The sequence below is a fragment of the Chrysochloris asiatica genome, unplaced genomic scaffold (assembly GCF_000296735.1).
Source record: "Chrysochloris asiatica unplaced genomic scaffold, ChrAsi1.0 scaffold00024, whole genome shotgun sequence".
Taxonomy (NCBI): Eukaryota; Metazoa; Chordata; class Mammalia; order Afrosoricida; family Chrysochloridae; genus Chrysochloris; species Chrysochloris asiatica.
The window spans coordinates 3511817-3530367 of record NW_006408542.1 but is presented as its reverse complement, the minus strand read 5'-3'; the positions used below and the strand labels follow the sequence as shown (position 1 = coordinate 3530367).

Here is an 18551-nt window from a genome sequence, read left to right as displayed (position 1 = left end):
TCGACTCGATGGCACCTGACAACAACAGCTTTATTAAGGAAAAAGTAAAGAGAAAATCAACTTCTAAGTATTATTCTTTGGATTGAGATTTCTCCTAGGGATTGTTGATTTTGGACCAATTGCCCTATGACTATGTTATATGTTCTGTTCTGAAATCATATTTAGAATAATAATTTTTGTTAATTTAGTAGGTATTGATTCTCAACCTAGTAAATACAGTTGAAGGTTGTTGTTGTTAAGGGCCATCAATTTGGCTTTGACTCACAGTGACCCTGTATTGTGTTTCTGAGAAGTGGCTTGTGGATTTCAACCACCAACCTTGTGGTTAACAGTCCAGTACTTGCCCTATAGTGGCTAAAGAAAATAATGTCTAAAGATACCTGTATACTTAGGAAGTTTGCAGCACATTTTTTCTTTTGTGTAATGTGTTACAAGTTTTCTTTTTTTTTTTTGAATAAATACAGGGCTTAGCTGAAAACAAAAGTACTTTAGGACCTGAGGAGGTTCGTAAATCTGCTCTGACATTGGTGATGGGTGCTCTTGACAACCCAAACCCCATCTTAAGATGTGCGGCAGGAGAAGCTCTTGGAAGGATGGCTCAAGTAGTTGGAGAAGCAACTTTTATTGCTAGAATGGCGCAATATAGCTTTGACAAGTAAGTGGGTCTCTCTATCAACAAATAGGTTTTTCATATAAAGTAATTAATAGTTATTAACTGGACCATAAGTTTCCCACTTGGTATATAGCAAGTGATACTATTTTATGTTTCTTCATAATGATAATAAACTGCAATGAAGTAATAGATTAAAATTCCAAGAAAGTTATCATGTATTAGATGCTTCTAGTGTAGGGAAAGTTTCCAGTTTGGTTCTTGAATACAATGTGATGGAATTGAGAAGAATACTAAGTGCATTTAGACACAAAGTGCTTTAAAGTCATCCTACAAGTCTCCCCATCATACTTTATCTTTTCTCTCTATCCTCTCCCACTACCATTTCTTCTTTCTGTTAATTATTCACTTTTTGGAACAAGTCACCTTTTTCTAACTTCTAGTAGTAAGCATGGAGTCATGGTATCGTATTGTAGGATAAACATTGGACTGCTAACCACAGGTCATTATTCAAACCCACTAGCTGCTCCTTGGAAACCTTACACAGCATCACTGTGAGTCAGAACTGACTGGACGGCACTTAACAACAACAACAGAAAGCAATAAGTACGAAGAAACCAATGCAGTTATTGTTTACAGACCCATGTGGCGCTGTGGATTAATGAGCTGTACTGCATGATTGGTTTGAATTGCAAGGTCAGTGGTTCAAGCTCACCAGCTTGGAAACCCTATAGAGGGTGGCTATGGGTAGTAACCTACTTGACGGCACTTAACAACAACACCATTGTTAATTATGTAATTGAGTAGAGAAATTGAAAATCTTAAGTGGTCAAGAACTGACATTTGGATTATGTAGATTTTCATTGTAACTGTTATATATTTTAGATATTAATTATACCAGACTGTAACATAATCATTAATGAGAAAGAAAGGAAATGGGAATTAGCAATTACAAAATGGTAGTTCTGAAGAAAAAGTGTTTTCTGAACTCGTGTAGATCTAAGGATGATTTTCTGTGTCTTTACATGTGATTATCAATTTGCCTGGCTATAATATTGTTTCAGTAGCTGAGAAGAGTTTGAACAGGCAGAAGATAATTAAAACTACCCCAAACACTTATTTTTCCAGCAGGGTGATTTCTGATATCTTCTCACACTAGATTAGCCTTGCTCTTTCCAATATTTGCCATTGATTCTGAAATAACCTTTTGCTAAAGATGTTGAGAAAAGAATTAGTCTCTGTTAGCTATTTCGTGGTTTATACTCGATTAATAATAGGTAAAATAGTTGTGTGTTCCTTTGGGAAGTTCTTGTATGGTAATTTTTTTTAGTTAGAAGGGGTTTGTTTAATTAATTTTTAATGCTTGTAGGTGTATTTACTTTGTATTCTGGTAATGCATGAAGACAGTTCACTCATCTATACATGTCTGGTTAAAGTGTTCTAGTATTGTCAGCTTATTTTCATTAACTTTTTCACATTACTTATTGTAATTGGAAATTAATCATCATATAAATTTTAAGTTACTCTTTTTTTCACATTTTAATCTATCTGAAATTGGGATGTGTTTTATTCTCTACAATTGTCATAATTGGCAGTAGTTTTTATACTTATATGTAAAATTAATAATACATGGATTTTAGAGTTGATGGCATCTGATAGTATTCTGGAAAAACTTCCATTCCATGCAGAGTTATTATTTTAGACTGTTTCGGTCAGCATTATCTGTTGCTGACATAATGTGTTGTTGTTATTAAGTGCTGTCAAGTGGTTCTGATTCATAGCGACCAAGTATCGGGTTTCCAAGGAGCAGCTGATGGGTTTGTTGACCTTGTAGTTCACAATCCAGTGCTGATCCATAGTGTCACACCAAGTATAATATATGACCTTACAAAGTCATTTGAACTGCAGGGTCGGTGGTTCAAGCTCACCAGCTGCTCCTTGGAAACCCTATACAGGGTCACTGTGGGTCGGAACTGACTCGACAGCACTTAACAACAACAAAAAGGCAAAATCATCTGAACATACAGATTGATTAACTATATTTTCTAATTGAAATTTTTTCTCATCTTAGTATTCAGACCAAAAATTCCCTTGGAATTATTCTTATAAACCATTTTAAGTGGTGCGAAGTAGCTTAAATTTCTTAATACCCTGTTTAGGTAAATAAAGAAACCTTTGCTAATTTGTTTCCATGCCAGTTGTAAAACTACTTTGAGACTTCAAAGAAATGTGCTTTACAGAACAGAAGACTGGCGTTGGTTTTTAGTTTATTAAAATGGTATCTTTTGAGAAGTAATAACATGAAGATAGCCTTTTAATCTGTATAATGCCTTATAATTTACAGTTTGTTTTGTTGTTGTTGTTGTTGTTAAGTGCTGTCTAGTCGGTTCCGACCCATAGCGACTCTGAACAGGGTTTCCGAGGCTGTAAATCCTTACGGGAGCAGAAAGCCTCAACTTTCTCCTGCGGAGCGGCTTGTAGTTTCAAACTGCTGATCTTGCAGTTCACAGCCCGATTCGTAGTCTTCTTTTATTCCTCACAATGATTACTATGTAGGTGTAATGATGTCCATATTATAGCTAGAGAATCACAGACTTAGTGAGAGAAAGATCACTTTTCCAAACTTGTAACATGTTGACATATTGCTCAGGATAAACTTAGTTCACTTCATTCATTGTTACGCATCTTAATATCTGTTCTGTGGCAGCATTTTGAATTTTCCTTTCTTTCCAATTGGTAAACTGACCACCTGAGTTTTGGTGATGATTTTTGATCATTTTAGTGTCTTGACTTTGTTTTATTTGTGTAAAGGTGCCAGAATTTTAGTCCCTGATGGACTAGTGAGTATTATAAGAATTCTGAAGGTGTTTTTAATGTTTTTTTATCCTATCTTCCACTGGTTGCTATATTGTTGTTGTTGTTGTTGTATGTGCTGTTGAGATGGTTCTGACCAAAGTGACCCTATATAGGGTTTCTGAGGAATGGCTAGTGAGTTTGAACTGCCGACCTTGAAATTCAAACTGCCCTACTTTGATGTCCATGATTATTAATAACTGTGATTTTTGGCTAAAAAGTTTTGAATGTTCTTTATTTGATATCTGGTTGTCCAAAATGAGTCGTAAAGGTTTGATCCATTTAAAATCTCTTCATTCCCAATTAAATGCGAATAAAACAATGAAATCTAAATATTTAAAGGTACTTCTAGCTTGAATGGCCAACCTTTTAGTTTCCAGCACAGCACTTAAACATTTGCACCACTCATTTGCACTCCCAGTTTTACCAAAGAAGTTATTATAATGCTCACTAGATTGGTGGCAGTGGTGGCAGTTCCCACACATAGCAACCCTGCATAGGGTTTCATGGCTGTCAATCTTTATGGGAGCAGAAAACCTCACCTCTCTCCTACGGAACAGCTGGTAACTTTGAACGGCTGACCTTGAGTTTAGCAGCCTGATTCATAACCACTTCACTACCAGAGCTCCTTGCTCTTTAGATGGTTGTTGTTGTTAAGCCCCGTTGAGTTGTTTCCAACCCATAGCGACCCTGTGTAGAGTTTCCGAGGAGCAGCTGGTGAGTTTGAACCAACCTTGTGGTTCAAACTGACTTTGCAGTCCTTCACATTAACCCACAGTACTACAGCTGCATTTGAAAAGAATGAAAGTATCAAGTGGTGGCAAGGATCTGGAATTTTCATATGTTTCTACTAGATATGCAAAATTATATCACCACTATGGAAACTATTTGACCATTTCTTATAAATTTAAACATGCGCTTACTGTGTGACCCAGTAGTTCCACCATAGATATTTACCAAAGAGAAATGAAAACATGCAAACACTTGCACTTAAATTTTCCTAGAAGATTTATGTATAACAGCTCTAAAAGTGGAAAGAATTTCTTTGGTTCTGATTATCAGTTGGTCCATGGATGAGTAAATTGTTGTATGTCATAAAGGGAGTACCACACAGCTATTAATAAACAACAAACTACTGATGCCATAAATTGGATAAATCTCAAAAGCATTATGCTCACCGAAAAGACTGTGTACAAAAGACTTTGTACTGTGTGATACCATCTGTATAAAATGATATAAAAAGTGAAACTCTATTAATAGAAAACAGGCAGTAGTTGTCAGGGAGTTGGGGAGAGGAAAACGACTGCAAAAAGAATATGAGGGAACTTTCTGGTATGATGGAAATACCTTATTATCTGTCCTCCCAGTATGGTAGACACTAGCTACATGTGCCTTGCTCAAATAGAGATGTGCTGTAAGTATATGGTACCCATTGGGTTTCAGAAACTTAACATGACAAAATATAAAATGTCTTATTCATGATTGTTAAGGTGTTTGTTTTTTTGTTTTTTGTTTTTTTTTTTTGTATCTTGAAATTTTAATGTTTTAAATAGATGACGTTAAACAAAACTTATTAAGATGAATTTCACCTGTTTCTGTTTTCCCTTTTCTTAAAAACATGACTAGAAATTTTAAAATATCCTGTGGCTTGCATAATATTGGTCAGTCCTGTTTTATGTCCTGATTATCAGATGGTTACATAGTACATATGTGTTAATCAAAATTCATTAAATTTTACATTTAAAATTGGTGAATTTTATTGTACATACATATAGCTCAGTAAAGCTATATGTATGTACAATAAATTTTAAAATATACAAAATTTAAAAATATATTTCCTCTTTCATTTTCTTGAATTCATTAACAACATATTACACACACACAAAAAAAAGGACTGACCCATTTTAAAGAGGATCAAATCATAACTTTAGGAAATTTCTTAAGTGAAAGTTAAAAACACTTTGTAGTAATTATGTGGCTATAAATCGTGTTTTTTTTTTGTTTTCTAAGCCAGTCATAAAAGCTGTTATTTCTTTCTTTTTAAATTATATCATTAACTTTTAAATAGCTTTTGTATTTTTGAGGTATAATTAATATTGAAAAATGAAATGGTTTTGTTCTACCTCTCTGAAATTAAAGTAGGCTTTATTCGGTAAAATGTATGTCTTCATCCAGCCATTTTAAATTGACTGTCTTCCCTTGTTAGGATATAGAGAATGGGTGGACAGAAATAATCACGATTATAATCTTTTCTCATTTCTAGAATAAATCCCTTTAGTTGTATAACTCAGAAGCTTAGTATTGAGTTGAGTTGCCACAGAGAAATAGAAAAATCAATCCCTGAAAAATAAACTTTTTTTCAGGTTGAAATCAGCTCGAGATGTTGTTTCTAGAACTGGTCATTCATTGGCTCTTGGTTGTTTGCATCGTTATGTTGGTGGTATAGGCTCAGGACAACACCTGAAGACTAGTGTCAGCATTTTACTGGCTCTCGCACAAGATGGGACGTCCCCTGAAGTCCAGGTATAATATGATTAATTGTTTCATTGTGAAATTTTACATGAACATTTTAGGAAATTATTTCCTTTATAAAATAGTAATGGTTCGGTTATGTTGCTAGGAAATTTTATTAAGATGTCTGTCATATTTTTGGCATATTCTTAATGTCATATAATAAGATTTTTTTTCACTTAGTTTATTTTGAGATTTTAAGCCATTCACAAGCTTTTCTTTAAACATCCTTTATGTTGCTTTCTCTTTCTTTTTGTTTTTTTTTTTCCTTTTTTGGCACTTCTAATATTTGTTAAATAGATATTTCTTTTAATAACTGCCCTTTTTTTCCCCTCTCTCTGCTAGTACCCTAACCCAAGCCCTGGGTCACTGAATCTTCAAGTGCATACTTGGATATATATTTGTGTGTATGTGTGTGTATTTGTTTTGTTTCTTATTAAACATTTTATATGTAAATAGTATAACTACAATGAGGATCTCGATCTCTACATGTGTGAAAATGTCCACACTTTTGATTTGTCACTTCACGTTGACGAACCTAAAATTTTTAAGAATGAATGTAAGCAAAAGCATTTCACTTGCCAGCTCACATTGCAACTCACAGGTTGGGAGAAGAGGCAGATTTAATTGCCGTTACTGTTAGTTTCCATTGAGTTAGTTCAGATTCATGATAAATCTATGTAAAACAGATCAAAATGTTGCGTGCTATTGTGCTATCTTCCTGTGTTGTTAATTTTAAATTCATTGTGGCTACTTGTATGGAGTGTGAGTGCCTTCTAACCTGAGGGCTGTTAGATAGAATTCTGTTGTAATCCATAGAGTTTTTATTAGCTAATTTTTAGAAATAGATTTTCAGGTCTTTCTCCGTGGACTGGCTTAGTCTGGAAGCTGCACTGAAACCCATCCACCATTCGTAACGCTACTGTTATTTGAAATACACATGGTATAACTTCCAGCATCATAAACACACAAGCCACCACAGTGGGACACACCAATAGAGAAGTGGTAGTTAATTACCATTAATGTGTGCTTTGAGTCAAAACAGACTTGATGGCACTTAACAACAACAACAACAATGTGTGCTATTCACTACACATCTGTCAGTTTGTTGTACTGTGGTAGCTTGTATGTTGGTGTGTTGCTGGGAGCTTTGCCATGGTAATTTCAGTACCAGCAGGGTCACCCTAAGTGGGTAGACAGATTTCAGCAGAGCTTCAACAGTAGGACAGATTAGAAAGGAGAGGCAAACTACTTCTGAATGTTTAGCCATTGGAAACCTTATGAATATTGTCAGATAGAGTGTCGGAAGATGAACCCTTCAGGTTGGAAGGCATTCACAGTACAACTGTGGAAGACTTGCCTCCTCAAAGTAGAGTTGATAGTGATGACACAAATGGAGTAAAGATTTTTGGGACCTTCATTTGTTGATAGGGCACAAATTAAAATGAGGAAAAACAGCTGGAAGCATCATTAATAATCAGAACATGGAATATATGAAGTATGAATCTTGGAAAATTGGAAGATATCAAAAAGGAAGTAGAACACATTAAAATCAATGTCCTATGCATCAGTGAGCTGAAATGGACTGGTATTGGTTATTTTGAATCCAACAATCATATGGTTTAACATGCTGGTAACAACAAATTTACTAGAAATGGCATAGCATTTATCATCAAAAGGAATCTTACAAGATCTGTTTTGAAGTACAGTGTTGTCTGATAGGATTAATACCCAAAAGCCTTTAAGGAAGACCAGTTAATAGCACTGTTACTCAAATTTGTGTTGTAACCACTAAAGCCAGTGATGATGAACCTGACGAATTTCTCACTTGCAAGTTCAGGCACAACCTGAAGATAATTGAAACAAATCCACAAGAGCCAAAATATGACCTTGAACATATCCCACCTAAATTTTGAATATTTTAATTGGGTATTCTAGTTTTGATATGCAGTCTTCTTCTGCCAATTTAAAAAAATATTTCATTCTCTTATTCTGATACTGTACATGAGAAGTTAATAGCAACTTAATTGTTTAAATTAAATTTTAGTAGATACTTTCTTGTTATTGTTAAATGTGTAGAGTTTCCTGTGTAGAGTTTCCAAGGCTGTAAATCTTTGCAAGAGCTTAAAGGCCTCATCATTCTCCTGAAAAGTGTCTGTGGACTTGAACTGCTGACTTTGTAGTTCGCAGTATAATCATTTTTTTTGTAATAACTTTCAAATTTGTTTCTTAGGAAATAAAAGGTAAAATTTAAGCAATCAACAAAGCTGATGTACAAATGCTGTATTTAAAGTATCTCTCTCTGGAGTGATAGAGTGTCCAGAAAAAACTTCAGTGATAATGATCTTTATATATATATAATACGCATGTATTTCACACCAAAAGACAGTGGCTTTTATAATAAGCTTCTGAGTTAATGAATGATTATGTGATTATGGGCTAGTTTTCTGGGGATATTTTTTGTAGTTTGGGTGAAAGTTTACAGAGCTTGGTCTTAATGATTGATTGTTGTAAGGATCATGTTCCTTTGATGTTTTGACATGGCATAAGTTGAAAAGCACAGAATTCTTGAAGGGTTGTTGTTGTTATGTGCCATTGAGTCGGTTCCGACCCATAGTGATCCTAATATAGGGTTTCCGAAGAGCGGCTGGTGAGCTTGAACCGCTGGCCTTGCAGTTCAAACAGCTTTGCAGTCTGTTGCATTAACCCATAGTGCCACACCAGGACTCCTGAAGAAGGGTTAGGAAGATGGAAATAACTCCTTCAGAAGTGTATAGAACTGGAGGGAGAAGAAACAATAGCTTTACATATTGATATTTTTGTTAGTAAAGGTTTCTGTGCTTTTGTAGCTGAACATTTTGACTTCCCCTCGTATACTTAAATGTAAGCAGCTGATTGGTCTTGTACTTTTCTCAGTACTCTGCTGATAACATTAAATTGCTCTGGAGTCAATTTGAGTGAAAGTATTTGGTAAACAATAACATTACTTTGCACTTCATAAACATAAATAGGGGTCTAAAATGGTTATATGCACTTTAAAAGCTCTTGTGTAATGTCATTGTTCTACGAATGTATAAGTATAGAATGTTGTTATGGATGTTTTATTTCAGACTAATTTGCTAGCAAAACAGCAGCAGTATAAGCAGTAAAGACATACGTGATATCTGTAAACATCCACTATGTCAAAAACTTCTTTTATGAGTCATTGTCTTTTCAAAGTGTGAAATATGTAAATAATAGAAGAAGATAAATTTGTCACTGAAATTTTATTTCTGGCACTCAAAGCCATGCTTCGGAAAAACATGAAGCATCATATTTGAATACCGGTTACTTTGGTTATTGGCCTTTGGTAACTTACGTGCTACCATTTATGTCTTAATGAATATATTTTAATGTATTTCTAGATCACTGATTTAAAACTATGATGTTCATATTTAGTAAATTTTAATCTAAAAGAAATCATTTCAGTATATATAATTATTCTCTAGAACTAAAATAAAAATCACACTTTTTTCCAGACTTGGTCTCTTCATTCACTTGCTTTGATAGTGGATTCTAGTGGCCCAATGTATCGTGGGTATGTGGAACCAACATTATCTCTAGTTCTTACCTTGTTGTTGACAGTTCCACCTTCACATACAGAAGTTCATCAGTGTTTGGGTAGATGCTTGGGTGCTATAATCACAACTGTTGGCCCTGAGCTACAAGGTAAGTAAATTTTAATTTAAAGTAACATTTTAAATTAAAGTAACTAGACAGTTTTATTCCTGTCTTTCAATTTCCTAAATATCACCATTGTGTTGCTTAAAGAAATGTAGTAAAATAATGATTATTGCATATGGATTTCTTGCCATTTACTGAGGCTGGCTACACTGCTTGTTACATGAACCTTAAGGATTTGAGAATACAGTGTGAACAACCTCTGTTATAAAGTAGATAATATTACTGAGTTTTTGATTGACACATGTACGAGTATGATTCTAAAGTCCATGTTCTTACCATTCAGTTGCACAAAAATAATTGTTAGTGTTAAAGTAAAATTTTAGTGTTAATGTGAAATTTTTCTGAATATATAAACCACTTTCATAGTTTTGTTTTCTCCTTAACAGATAATTTCCACTGTCTATATATTTTTGTTTATTGTGAATTAAGTTGTAGTTCACATGAGAGAACATTGGTTTTACACTCATCATTTCATTGCAGTGATTATAGTACCCTCTGTGCATCATCGTTCAACAGTATTTGCTTCTGTTCCCTCTATTTTTTATTTTTTTGGGGGTATGTACACAGAAACATTCAGGAACATATGATCATTTAAACAACCAAAGGGTATATTTTGCAAGCCTGTCTCCTGGCCACCAGCATACAGCCTTTCTGTTTCCATGAATCTAGAGTCCTCAGCTGCTCTCTCTCTCCATGTCCTCATCTCTGCCACCATCGCAGATGTTGCTGCTTCTCTGGATAGGATCCCACATTTCGTTTGTGCTCTTCTTCCTTGATGGTCCTAGGGTCCTCTGTTCCTGGACTGTAAGATTAAGTACTCCCCTGTTTTTGTTACAAAACTTCTACCTTTACAGTTGGGACAGTCGCAGTTAGTCATGATAACAATTACTATCTGTTGAATCATAAGAATCGTATCACCATCTCCTTTTACCAGACCCATCTTCTTGTTGATAAGTGCTGTAGAGTCGGTTCCAACCCCTGGTGACCCTGTATATAGGGTTTCTGAGGAGCAGCTGGTGAGCTTGAATTGCCAACCTTGCAGTTCAGACGACTTAGTCTGGAGCATTAACCCACAGCACCACACCAGAACTAGACAAAATGAAAACTTTTCAGTGGAGATTCTACCTTCCCCCGCACACTCTAAAACTAAACTCCCTCTTGAAAACTTGTAAGCCAGTCACTTTGTGCCTTTATAGCACCCCCATTTTAGGTAACCAGTGTCTAAGTTGTGTGTCCCTGTCAACCCCGTATACAGAGGGATTGATCCTTGATGTAAAGACTCCTTCCCTCTCAGTATTTTGAGGTACTACATCCATAAGTATAGGTCAAGCTTATCAGATTGTTGTAATTTACACTTATTTCCTTTATCAAAATTTTTTTATCTTCTTTTAGTTGAGTTCTGATCATCAAGCCAATGAGACTAGGTCTGATGGGTACTGTGTGAATGTTTGGGCTTTCTTGTGCATCTCCCCTCACTTCATAACAGCTGGACACTTCACTCTTAGTTCTAACCCTCCCTTCCACTGCCTGCATTCTTACCTACTGTGCTTTGTTTCTTCCATTTGGATAGGTAGTTTAAAAATAATAAATAAATCCGAAAATAAAGATAATGTCTTAAAAATACTAGCAATATTTGATTTAGGCATATTACTTTCTTATTGTCATCTCTGATAAACTGAGGATATTTTTTTCTCCCTGTGAATATCACAGGGATACAGAAACAGGAAGTAAGCACACCACTGGTTAAACATGGGTGTGTACTGGGTACTGTCTGGTGTGCATATATATTCCTGAACTACAGTGTGACTCCTGTGTGACATTTTGATTTCCTTGTTTGGTCTTTATATGCAGATAATTTTTTTTATATTGATAAAATTTTTATATCACTTCTATTGGACAAGTAAGAAATAATTATAGATAGAATATATAGTAATTTATTTTCTCTTAGTTCTGACAAAATTGCAATTAATCTTATTAGGAAAAGAGGATTTCAAGTTGTTGCATAATATATAGGACTCTACTGGTTGCAAAGAGAACCAGATAAGGAAATATCTGATTCTTTCAAATGAAACAATGACAACTTTAAAACAATAAATGTAAACCTACTAAATCTAAGAAAGATGCATTATTGACATCCAAATGCAGTTGTATTTCAAAATAATTTCTATATACTTTTCATATTTTTTGGTTTTATAGCTATATGAATTGTAATTGGAAGAAGGGTTTCTTTAGGAGATCATTGTTTTTCTAGGAATATTTTTGGTAATATTAATAAAATAATTGTATTTTGCATTTTCTTTTGCTACTAGGGAATGGAGCAATCATTTCTACTATCCGTTCTTCTTGTTTGGTGGGTTGTGCAATAACCCAGGACCATTCCGATTCTCTTGTTCAAGCAGCTGCCATATCATGCCTCCAACAGCTTCATATGTTTGCACCACGGCATGTCAATTTATCTAGTCTTGTTCCTAGCCTTTGTGTAAGTATAACGCTCCCTTATTCATTGATTTATTTAGGAAGCCTCCAAACCAAACTAGAACAACAACAAAATGAAATATGTTTCTTGGATTATGAATTCTAGAATTTCACCTTCAGTAGTAGTATTATTCTTTTTAATGTTTTATTGTGAATTATGTGATAATTTACATGGGAGACCATTAGCTTTACATTCATCCTATCCTATAATGGTTACAATCCCCTCCATGCATCATCAACCAACCAGAGGGTATTCCCTGCAAGCCTGCCCCCTGGTCGTCAGCACACAGCCCCTCTCCCTCTCTGGGTCTAAAGTCCTCAGCTGCTCCATCTCTCAACATGATCATCTCTGCCTTCGTCTCTGGTGTCACTGCTTCTCTGGGTAGGGTGCCGCTCTCTGCTCTTCTCTCTTGATGGTCTCAGGGACCTCCACTCCTAGACTGCAAAATCAACCACTCTCCTGCTTTTGCTACAAAACATCTACCTTTACATTTTCAACCCTCACAATCAGTCCTGATAACAATTATTCACTATTGTACCACAAGAGAACTATCCGCATCTCCTTTCATCAGGCCTGCCCAGACAGATTGGATACTACTCAGTGGAGATTCTGCCTTCCTCCTTTCCCTCTGGATCTAGGCTCCTTCTTGTGAAAGCTTGTAAGCCAGTCACTTCTTGCCTTTGTAGCCCTCCATTTTGGGTAGCCAGTGTCTAAGTTGCCCATCCCTGTCTACCCTGTGTATGGAGGGGAGTGGGAATGATCCTTGCTGTAAAGATCTGTTCCTTCTTTTGAGCTACTGCATCCATAGGTGTAGGTCAGGTTCATCAAATTGTATCAGATTATTCTTTTTTTCCTCTTCTTTCTTCTTCTGGTTGAGCTCTGATCATCCAGTCATTTAAGCTAGGTCAAGTGGGTATTATCTTGTGGTGTGGGTGTTCTTATGCGTATGCCCTGTCTTCATATCAGCCCTTTGTGGCTATGTCATTCATTATTATTTTTCGAATGCTGTTTATTTACTAGCTTTCTTTTTGCCTCTTAAAAAAAATATTCTGATGAACTGTTTACTAGGGGCCTTCAAAAAGTTCTTGGAAAAATTGAATTGAAAAATAAATGTTTCAATGAAGTTTTGAAGCCCCCTCATATTTCTTGGAGAAGGATGCAGCAAATGTATTATCTTTCTCACTCAAAATTTTATTTCCAGAATCTTGATAAACAGTTGTGATGGTTACTATCATCACAATTGTTCATTTATTCTTTCAACAAATAATTATGAGCTTGTTATATGTCAGGCATCATGCAGAATGCTAGGGGCATATCTATGAATGTGACAAGACCAAGCCTCTGTCATAAAGTTTATCATTTTCAAGGGAATGTGAACAAAGATAATTATCTACAAAGAAAGTTAGTGTTAGAAAAGGGTGTAGTGTGCAAGAGAGCATGCCTCAGGGATTTGTCACAATCCAGGATTCAGAAAAGACTTCCCTGAAAAAATGATGTTTTTCAGGATAAATCATAGTTCACTTGGATAAGGGCACAGTAGGAGAGTTGACAGCATTTAGGGGTGGATGGACTATGTGGATGACTCTAAGATGGGAAGGAATGGGAGACATTTAAGGAACTGATTCATTACTGTGCTTACAGCTAGAAGAAAAAACAGGGAATGGGGAGAACGGTACAAACTAAGGCTGGACATTTAGTCAGATAATGCTGGGCTTTCTAAACATGTTAAGCTTTTGGGCACTACAAAATTTGGATAGCCTAAGACAGGCAGCGTCCCTTAAACAAATAATAAATAAGGGGGAATCTGATGCAGACCGTGCAGACCCAGTTAGGAGTTCAAGTCCCTGTGGGCGCAAGCGTTGCTGACCGTCCAAACCAAAGGCTCTGAGGATCAGACTTTAGCCACCTAGCAGACATAGCAAAATGTCCCTTATCTCATTATTCAGTTATGCTGGTTAGTAATTCCATACATGAGCCCTGGATACCCACAGATAAATGTAAAAACCTTCCCTAAAAGCCGAGACTGTAAATTCCAAAAAGGCAAAGTTTTTACCCCCAAAAAAAGCTAAAGAGGATATAGAGAAACTCTGTTAACTGATGGTATGTGGAGGGGATTATAATCAATGTAATGTAACAAGGTATATGAATATTTGAATGTGAAACCAATGATGTGCCCTGAAAACTTTCACTCAATCCACAATAAAAACCTTAAAAAAAAAAAAAAAAAATTGGATAACCGTTAAAAGGTATTTCACACTTTAAAATTTGCAGTCTTGTCACATGGAGAATGGAATCAAAGAGCAAGAATCAACAATGGTTTGGGAAGGAGATTATAAATGCTTGCTCTAAGTTAATAGCAATGGAAATGGAAAAAGTAGAGGGATTTAACTGATACTTAGGAGAAAGCATTGATAAACAGTTTGATGATAAATTGATTGTAGGGTAAAGAGAGAGAAGTGTGAAGCCCAGGTTTCTGACATAAGCATAATGATGTAATTTCCTGAGATTGGGAACCTTGGAGGAGAAATTTGGGAGGAGTGACTCTCATGAATTCAATTTTAGACTTGTGGATAGTTATATGGCCTTGGATCTTAACTTATTAAAGAGAAATATTGTTAGAGTGATAAATTTGGGAGATATAAACTTTTATATCTATAGGGTTGAAGTTCTCACCAATTGCATTCTATTTGAATCAATAATCAATGTCTATGGATGCAGTTGTCTAGAAACCAAATGATATATATTGCATTGGACAAATTGGTTGCAAAAAACCTCTTAAGTGTTTTAAAAAGCAAAGATATCACTTTGAAGACTAAGCTGTATCTGACCCAATGACATCATATGCATGTGAAATTGGACAATGAAAAAAAGACAAAGAAAAAGCAATATATTTAAATTGTGGTGTTTGCAAAGAATATGAAATATACCACAGATTGCCAAAAGAATTTGAAGTTTTAGAAGAATTACAACCATAATGTACCTTAGATGAAAGAATGGCATACTTTGAACACATATGGAAAGAACAGTTGCTAAAAAGGGCATCATGTTATGTGGAGGCCCAATGAAAACAACATGTGATGGATTGACACAATAGTTTTTAACAATGGACTAAACATGCTAATTGTCATGATGATGGCCCAGGACTGGACAAAGTTTTGTTCTGTTATACTTAAGGTAGCCATGAGTAGATTGTATGACAATTAATAAGCATTCAGTTGTTAAATACAGACATAGGAGTAGGTGAAATCACCAGAGAGAGGGTGAATGAGAACCCAGCATATAAAATTTAGGAAAAGAAAAAAAAGCAAAAAATAGAGAACTATGCCCCTGTCTCGGACTGGGAGATGAAAGTGTGTTATAGAAGTGTTATAGTACCCAACCCGGGTACACCAGGGGTTGGAAAAATCACACTAGGCAAAGAACTTGCATCAAGATCAGGACTGAACTACATTAATGTGGGTGATTTAGGTAACGAGATACAGTTATTTGAATGCTATGATGACGAGTATGATTTTCCCATTTTAGATGAAGATAGAGTAATTGATGAGTTAGAAAACCAAATGAAAAAAGGTGGTGTAATTGTTGATTACCGTGGTTGTGATTTCTTCCCTGATTACTGGTTTTACACTGTTTTTGTGTGGAGAACAGATAACAGCATATTGTACAAAAGATTTGAAATGGCTTATAATGAGAAGAAACTACAAGACAATATTCAGTGTGAAAATTTTCAAGTTATTTATGAAGAAGTCACGGCCTCCTACAGTGAAGTAGTATGTCAGTTGCTTAGCAGTAACCCAGAAGATATAGAGAATAAGATAAACCACATATTGAAATGGATTGAACAATGACTTTTTAAGACCGGTCAGATGACAGTCACTCTTGTTGATCTCTCTGTCCACATCATAGAAATTATACAGATATCAGTAAAACTTTTGTGTTAACATTGTGTTGCAGGACTAGCATGTAGATACTATAAAAGGTTTATACCTAGGCTGTTTTCTCTCCATGAGAAAGCTAAACAATCTCAAATATAATGAATGTAAGATTATTAAGGATTGAAAGTAAAAACTGTCATTGTTTAATGCTTTAGCTATTAAAGGAATAAATTTGAACAAGTGGGTCAATATCTGTTAAATTTACAAAAGAAGATGAAGATAATCTCTTAAAATTGCTTTGGAGAAAAATAAATAAATAAATAAATAGAGAAGAAGCAGTGAGAGAGATTCAGAATTAAATAGAAGTTATGGTTTCCACAGAAGCCAAATGGAGTAGGAGGAGTGATCAGCTGTGTCTATTGTCAAGAAATTGAGACGAGAACTGTATCTTCTGGATTTTGTCATCTGATTTCATTAGCAAGAGCTCCTCTGACAGAGTGTACAAATTGAAGCCCAAATCCATGGAGTTGAAGCAAGAGTAGGAAAAGAAACTTCTCTTAAAAACTTTGACTAAAAGTAGAAAAAAGAGGACAATAAGTGAAAAGGGCTATGGAGTCAGGAGAGACTCTCTTTCTTCTAAGGTAGTGAGACATGAGCAGACTCAAATACTGATGTGATATAGCCAGTAGTAGAGCAGAGAAGGAATACTTAATAATTAAAGTGAGAATTTCCAAGGCAGGGCCTATCTCCTCCAGTGTAGCATCAAAAAAAAAGAGAGGATGACTATAGATGCAAGTAACTAAATAGATTTGGTGGCTTGAGGGTATTATTTCATTACTTCTACTTTCTTAATCGAGTAAAAGGGAAGATAATATCTTTGTTGCATTAAGGTGCTATCGAGTCAGTTCCAACTCCTATGACCCTGTGTACATCTGATAAACACTGCCCAGTCCTGCGCTATCCTCACAATTGTTCTTTGTAGAAGAGGGCAATGAAAAGGATCTGAAGCTTTAGGAGAGTGAGATGTGCCATAATGAACTAACTGTAGAAATGTAAGATTCTGTAGTAGTACTGAGTGTTCCGTAGTGGTTAATGACCCTATGATGTATGACGGTACTAGTGTGTCCGCCTGTAAACAACTTGGGTGTAGGAATTTAGCAAACATATTTTGATACATCTGTAATTGGCCTTTCGTCAAGCAGATTGCATTAAATGGCAGAAGAATGAGGGCAGTAAGGGTGTTAAAAAGATAATACTAAAATAATGGATTGTGCAAGCTCATTTGGATGATCTGTTACTGTGTTCTGCCCAGTTAATTCCAACTTACAGCCACCCTATGTTGTTCTTGTGTGCCGTTCAGTCAATTCTGACTCTTAGCAACCATGTATAGGGTTTCCAAGAGCGACAGGTGGGTTTGAACTGCCGACCTGTGGTTCACTGTCCACTGCTTATCCTACAGCTTTATAGTGCTCAGCAATCCTATGTTGTTGTTAAGTGCCATCGAGTTGGTTTTGACCCATAGCTGACCCTGTGTAGGGTTTTCAAGGAGTGCTGGGAGCTTGAACCGTCATCGACCTTGCAGTTCAAATTGCTTTGCAGTCATTAACCCATAGAGCCACGCCAGGACTCCAGCGACCCTATGTTGTTGTTATGTGCTGTGGAGTCGGTTCCGACTCATAGCAAACCTGCACAGGGTTTCCGAGGCTGTAAATCTTTACGGGAGCAGAAAGCCTCATCTTTCTCCCGTGGAACATCTGGTAGTTTCGAACTGCTGACCTTGTGATTCGCAGTCCGATTTATAACCACTACGCTACCAGAGCTCCTTCAGCAACCCTATAGGGCAGAGTAAAATTGGCCTATAGGATTTTCTAGGTTATGATCTTTATGGATTCAGATCTCCAGGTCTTTTTCTCCTTAGGAAGGTGAGTTCAAACTGCTGACCTTTTGGTTAGCAGTCTGGTATTTAGCCATTGCACTGCTAGGGCTCCTTCACATTTGCATTGGGGGCTGAAATGTAGGGAGAAAGCAAGACACTAGAGATACAATCATGAGGCTATATCATTGAAGTGGAAGGAGGAAATGGTTTTTCAGGATGCAGTGAAGGAACTGAAATTCTAAGATACTAGGTATTAGACCAGTAGTATTTTTAGATTTGTCAACAGGTTTGAGTCCTCTTACACCATAGACCATGGGGAACTGAGTCAGTCCTGGACCATTAAGGAGATGGATTTTGTCATCAAGGTAGAAATCAGGTACATATGAAATGCCTACAGAGAACACTCACAAAGAAAGTAGTCACCTAGTTGTTGATGTTAGGTAGCATCGAGTTGGTACCGACTCATAGCGACCCTGTGTACAACAACGAAACACTGCCCATTCCTGGGCCAACCTCACAATTGTTGCCACACTTGAGCCCATTCATGCTGCCACTTTGCTAGTCCATCTTACTGGGAGTCTTCCTCTTTTTCTCTGACCCTCCACCTTATGAAACATGATATCCTTC

The 18551-nt window shown here is 36.1% G+C and overlaps 2 protein-coding genes across 2 annotated transcripts in view; both read left to right on the top strand.

The window, feature by feature from the left end:
- Positions 1-18551, top strand: part of HEATR5B (HEAT repeat containing 5B) — a 205163-nt gene that overhangs the window by 62481 nt on the left and 124131 nt on the right. The window contains exons 17-20 of the mRNA XM_006839450.1: positions 465-655; positions 5827-5986; positions 9493-9682; positions 12007-12176. Coding sequence (XP_006839513.1) covers positions 465-655; positions 5827-5986; positions 9493-9682; positions 12007-12176 — 711 coding nt within the window. The remainder of the gene's footprint in view (positions 1-464; positions 656-5826; positions 5987-9492; positions 9683-12006; positions 12177-18551) is intronic.
- LOC102833735 (adenylate kinase isoenzyme 6-like) lies at positions 15518-16021 on the top strand. The gene has a single exon (XM_006839448.1). The coding sequence runs from the start codon at positions 15518-15520 to the stop codon at positions 16019-16021; it is 504 nt and encodes a 167-aa protein (XP_006839511.1).

What these genes read in the sequence shown, in the direction of transcription:
- LOC102833735 (XM_006839448.1), top strand. Translation starts at nt 15,518, where the DNA reads ATGAAAGTGTGTTATAGAAGTGTTATAGTACCCAACCCGGGTACACCA.